General features: G+C 36.5%; 1 protein-coding gene across 1 annotated transcript; it reads left to right on the top strand.

The window, feature by feature from the left end:
- Nucleotides 1–4,912: 4,912 nt before the first annotated feature.
- On the top strand, nucleotides 4,913–5,963 carry LOC149217586 (calcium uniporter protein 3, mitochondrial-like). The gene is made up of 3 exons (XM_089390293.1): nucleotides 4,913–5,056; nucleotides 5,162–5,272; nucleotides 5,502–5,963. The coding sequence occupies exons 1-3, from the start codon at nucleotides 4,913–4,915 to the stop codon at nucleotides 5,961–5,963; spliced, it is 717 nt and encodes a 238-aa protein (XP_089246419.1).
- The last annotated feature ends 593 nt before the right edge of the window (nucleotides 5,964–6,556 follow it).

Raw genomic sequence — 6,556 nt, forward strand, 5'->3', positions numbered from 1 at the left:
ACAGGACGTCCAAGTCATCCTCCAACATGCGAGATGAACTGAGGGATTCCATCCATGCCGTCAACATGTCAACCACAGAGTTGGAAAATGCTCTTGACCACATGGACAAGACACTCGCTGAGCTCTTCAGATTTCTTATCTCTAGCAGGTTGGCACTCTTGAACAGTCTCAGTACTCTGTCTTGGTGATCAGATCAATGCATGTACAAAGAAAAGGATGCGGGGTGTATTGCATCCCTTATGCAGTTATCTCTATCTCCAATACTCATGGATATTGCACTGTATCCATGTCCGCAGGGCCTCCCTCCTATTTCCCCACCAAATTGACATTTTTACAATTTGGCAGAGGATTGCATTCCCTCGTGAGTGAGTCGACACGACTTCTTCACACACACAGTCCTTTTTACCAGCATATACATGACTGTAACATATACTTCTATACATATAAATCAAGCTATTTCCTTTTACCCTATGTTCTTATGGTTAAAATCATGTTTCTTGAGCTGCTTGAATTTGTCTTCCTAATTAAGTCGCATCCATATTAATTGATTGAATGTCTACATCAATGATTTTTATTTATTTAATAAGTTTAACTTTTATATATTTATATATATATAGATAAAATGGAAAATCACATGATTTATTTTTGTTGTATATATACATCTCGAAGCTGGCTGTAGCTATTTTTTATTGCTAAAATATCTGTTTATTGAATGTCCATCGATGCTTTAGTTTGTTGTCATCATTGACGTGAACCTATTAATTGACTCGAGATATATATATAATTTCGTAATATCTTTTATTCTCAATCGTGTGGTTATAAACGTTTGCAATCTCGTCGAGCACAGGGATTCAAAAGACGATCCATTAAGAATTTAGTAATTCAAGAGTCCAATGAAGATAACTTATATGTATGGTAATATTAAAGTATAATTACGCCGTAAGGCGTTTCTTGGGAAGAACTCCCCTCCAGTGCCACTTGTATCTTCCTGAGCCCTTGATTTCGTTGTTAGACGATGGAATTGATATTAGCCGTTTGATTCGAGGGGTTCGATTCATTACGCCGTAAGGCGTTCATCTGGGAAGAACTCCCCTCCAGTGCCACTGTGTATCTTCCTGCGCCCTTGATTTCGTTGTTAGACGATGGAATTGATATTAGCCGTTTGATTCGAGGGGTTCGATTCATTATCCCTCCCTCTCCCCCTCCCCGTGCATAGCATCTGGCATTTGGCCACGCATGGCATATGGTATCTGGAAAGCATGCAAATCGCCATATCTCAGAGTTTAGGGCGATATCATATCTCTGTGTCGGTAAAAGCATATCTGTGTACCTCTTAACCTTTACATTTCTTAATCCGTGGCACGTCTTTGCCTATATCCTCCTGTTCGTCTCCAGTAAGCTCTGGAACCTACATCTATGTAACCGTTGGATTGGCTTAAATTGGAGGGGCTGCTGCGACGGATTGTCTTTAATTGCAGAGTATTGACTCTCATTGAAGGAGGGGCTGCGGAAGCCGATTGAAAATCTGAGTTATATTTCTTTCCTGCTCATTGTTTTCACAATTTGATATGATAAATCACAATGATCAGAGAATTTCATTAAATAAATTGCCTATCTAACTATCTATATAGCTCATCTCTGCCAGCTGCAGAGGATTGGCTTTAACTGGAGGAGGAGCTGCTGAGGCGGATGGTCTTTAATTGAAGAGGATTGGTTGTCATTGAAGGAGGGGCTGCCGCGGCGGATTACTATTTAATGGAATTGAAAGAGGATTGGTTGTCAAAGTGCAATGCATCACAGCGATTCGAATTGATCAGAAAAAGATTCTGCACCAGCAATTCTATGAAGCTTGTCTGAATATTCGAGAGACGATTTGCTTTGAAAGTATTTTGAGTGCAGAGTTTCTTATATAAAATCCATTTAGTGGCTTTAGAAATTTGGCCACTTAAAAGATTATTTATGTCCACTACGGCATAGTGGGATAGCACTGTGTACGTTGTTTGCATAATTTGTAATACGGAAAGCGCACTTTGCAGCATGTGGGTCCTGCTGAAATGGATCCCGAGGCCAAATTCCAAAAGTGGATTTCATTTAGCATGATTTTGGCAGTTTACTATCAAATTTCTTGTCACCATTTGACAAAATTACTGCGCTACAGTGAGTTAAATTTCTCTAATCCGGGCATAAATTTAAGAGCACCGGAGCCACGGCTGCTGACATTGATAACGGGTACTGGAACTATTACTGATTAGTTTTAGGGCACAAATGTTTCCTTAAAATTTGGTAATTTCAACCATCCATATTTGCAATCCCCAACTATGAAGGTTAATGTGATCTCTACACACAGTAACAAATGGGGCAACTAATCAATTTACTTCAGGAAGTTGTTGCCTACTGGATTCCGTTTAAGCTTACCAGAATGAAAGCGATTTGAGTGCTCTTTATCAAGATCCTTGCTTATTGCTCCGGTAATTGTTCTTGTTTGAATGTTTCACATCCGTGCACCATAGTGCTCCAGTAATTGATAAATTTACTTGTGAATTTGTTAAACACGGGATGATCACGACACCTAAAAAAAGGTGATCATGCATTGAAATAATTATTTTTATGTACGTTATAATCAAAATATCTGAATCCTGGACTCTTATACGGCAATCTAACGGTCGTCATTTGAACGCAGTCAATCTTGAATTTGGGATCCGAAACACGCGCGCTCATTCTTAGTACAATTATTTTGTTTTATTGAAATAAACGTACACCGGACGAACATGCAGTCTTAGTGCTCTTAGTTGATGTAAGCGTCATGTTTAGTTCCACATAATATCAAAACAGATGGCCAAGGATTCTCATAGAAAGTGGAGAGCATTCGACACAGTTGAGAGGGAGCGGCCGACATTCTATCTTATTTTCAAATGAAAACACCAAATGTCAATCGAAGCAACGGTTGAATTCATTATAGATACGTCATATCAGGTCGTTCGGATTCTCCTTTACGCTTGAATTCTCTCGAAATAACGGGCAAACATTTTCGTGGCTGTTCTCTAACGGTTTGATGGTAGATGTTTTCACTATTCTTCTGGGCCAATTATTTTTCTATTTTGATTGAAATTAAGGGAAATTTTCATGGAACACTAAGTTTAAGTGATGTAATTATTCGAATAGAGTAGTTTTTTTCTCCCTAAAAGTGGTGAATTTATTTATATATTTATTAATATAATTATATTAAAAATATTAATGTGGTTATTGAAAGATTCATAAATATGATAAAAATAATTATTGCAATACTAAGAATGTTTTATTAATGTACATATTTATTTTATTAATTATCTATAAAAAGATTATGAGTCAATTTTAATTGGACGGAAAAAAAAATTACATATTTTACTGTAAAATGGATGATTTTGCTAAATAAAATTTGCTTATATTAATTTCCCTATCTAATTAGAATATGAACTTATTAGAATTGAATAATTTCAAATCCTTAGAAAATTGGTGAGCTGCCAGCCACTTGACACTAATCTAATTTAACTTGAGAAAAGAAAAAGAATTACACATCTTATTGTAAAATATACCATTTTGCTCTATAAATTTTGCTTATACATTAATTTCCCTAGAATATAAACATATTAGAATTGGAATAATCTCAAATCTCTAGGAAATTGGTGGCAGCGGCTGCAGAAATATAATTTTATTAATGTACATATTTATTTTACTAATTATGTATAAAAAGTTTATGAGTCAATTTTAACTTGAGGAAAAAAGGAATTACACATCTTATTGTAAAATGGACCATTTTGCTAAATAAAATTTTCTTATATATTAATTTTCCCCTCTAATTAGAATATGAGTTTATTAGAATTGGAATAATCTCAAATTCATAGAAAATTGGTGAGCTGCAAGTCACTTGGCACAAATCCAATTTAACTTGAGAAAATAAAAAGAATTACACATCTTATTGTAAAATATTAATTTCCATAGAATATAAACATATTAGAATTGGAACAATCTCATAAAATCAATACAAAACATTAAGATGAACATATTTCCCAAAAATTAATCTAAAAATCAATTAAAAATCTTTTAAAAATTCAACACATCTTCCTCACCTTAAATTGAAATAATTTTATCTCCAAATTCTATAAAAAAATAAAAATAAAAAATAAAATCATTTACATAGCTTTCTAATTTTATGCGGCTATTAAATTTGTAAATTTTCATTAAAATAATGGGGCCACATTTTCAATAAACGGGGGCAATATAATTACAGTACACAACGCACTAACAGCTGCGAATGCGTGATACATGAGAAAACCTCATCTATTTCTACATGAACTGTATCATCATTGGGAACCAGCGAATGTTAAAATTATTATTGTTTAGAGTTGCGCTTACATTCAAAGATAGATGTGAGAAAAAGTTGAATCGTGAAACTTGTATTTCACTAAAGATGCCAAACCAATAGCAATGTAAGAAGATTATCTAATACAAATCATGCTTCCGATTTAGATGTAGTGGGACACATCCCACTACAATGTGTACTTATCCAAACAAACTGATAGTGGTTTGGTGTTGTACTTTCTCCACTATTTTCAGGTTCATATTATGATTTATGTGATATCACACGTCGTCATAAAATTGTCACATATTAAGGTAGTTACAAAATTTTGGAAACTCTAATATTTACACCGTAAGGCGTTCCCTCTGGAATCAACACATATTATTACAAAATTTTGGAAACTCTAATATTTACGCAGTAAGGCGTTCCCTCTGGAATCAACTCCCTTCCTTGATTACGTGTCATTTTGTGCACCATACGATTAGATGTTAGACGATTACACAAATTTCAAGCGTTAGATCAATGGCAAGGGGAAGAGACACGGGCGGAATGGAGTGGTCACTGTGATTTGAATTCATGGTTATTGCCAATCGCAGAACCTGCGCATACCTCCGCAATGCCCTTGATGCCCTTCGTTTCCGCGGAGTTTCGACCTTTAAACTGCAGACCACCTTTGGTGGCCACCCTTCCCGTTTCCTGTACAGGCAGGAACAGACGAAGGTGAGCCAATCTCAGTTTCAGTCCCACCTTTTCCCTCCTTCCCAACTATTCTTCCAATGGCAGGAACAATTGTAGTATTTGAACGCCCGCCCTCCTGCCGGGCAGATATCGGCGAAGGACGGCAGGAGATTGCTGAGATTTGTCCGGTTGGAGGATGCCAAAAAAAGAATACAGTGGATTCACGACGACCGCATTTCATATGACGAGTTGTTGCAAGTTTGCGTGGAGTTGCTGGAGGGGACTTCAGAGGAAGAAGCGAAATGAATAGCGAAGCTACTTGACGAATCGGGTCATGTTCTCATATTGAAAAAGACTGTCTATTTTCATCCTTACAAGGTATATCTAAATTAGAGCTTCTTTAGCATTTCTGGGGCTCAGGATTCACTGATTTGGGATTTTTGGTTGTGGTTTCACTGATATTCTTTTTTCTTTGGTGTGGTTTTAGATAGAAAGAGCTTTCGAGAAGATCATGCCTACGCCCCTTGCAACGAAGAGCCATCCTTACAAGGAAGAGCTGGAGAGACTGGAGAAAGAAAAGGAGGAGATTGATCAGAAAGCTCAGAGTCATGCCATGACAGAATTACGGGTGGGGTTGGGGTTTTTTGGACTTCAGACAGCGGGTTTAATGAGGTTGACATTCTGGAAAGTGTCATGGGATGTGATGGAGCCCATTTGCTTCTTTCTTACATCAATTTACTTCATGGCTGGATATATATTTTTCCTGAACACATCCAGAAATCCTTCATTCCAGAGCTTCTTCAGCATTCGCTTCGGTGCCACGCAGAGAAGACTGATGAAGAAAATGAATTTTGACATAGAATGCTTTAGAGAACTCCGGAGGTTATCCAGGCCTGGGTTGAAGCCCCCTTATTGTCGCAGGCATCTCTGTAACTGTAATGATATCTAAGATCCCTAACTCTGTAATTTTTTTAGCATTTTCATGCTGACGATTTGTTTAGAATTATTTGGAAATGCTATGAAATGGATTGGTTCACCAGAATAGTGGATATGGGTTACATTGTTACTGCTTGATTATTGAATGATTAGTTCTGCACTGTAAGACTGTTTGCGCTATTGAAATACCAGACAACCTTTATGCTAGAATTGCTATCTTATCATTTGAACAGAAAGGAAGTTTTAAAAAATATATATACAAAATGTAAAAAATGAAAAAACCTTAGTGATCTACTAAAATTTAGGGCAAAAATCTTCCCATAACATTACAGTGTCTCCCCATAACATTTCAGTGATAACAAAGCAGAAATCATGCCAGCTTGGATGGTAATTAAATATGGAACCACCGGAAGCAATTTTTTGGCAAAAATATGCAAAATCTTGGGCCCTAAAAATCTTCCCATAACATTACAGTGTCTCCCCATAACATTTCAGTGATAACAAAGCAGAACTCGTGCCAGCTTGGATGATCATTAAAGATGGAACCACCGGAAGCAGTTTTTTGGCAAAAATATGTAAAATCTTGGAGGAAGCTAGAAGAACAAC

Source organism: Pinus tabuliformis, chromosome 1_1 (genome assembly GCF_031772625.1).
Source record: "Pinus tabuliformis cultivar Carrire ecotype Pingquan chromosome 1_1, CPIR1, whole genome shotgun sequence".
Classification (NCBI taxonomy): Eukaryota; Viridiplantae; Streptophyta; class Pinopsida; order Pinales; family Pinaceae; genus Pinus; species Pinus tabuliformis.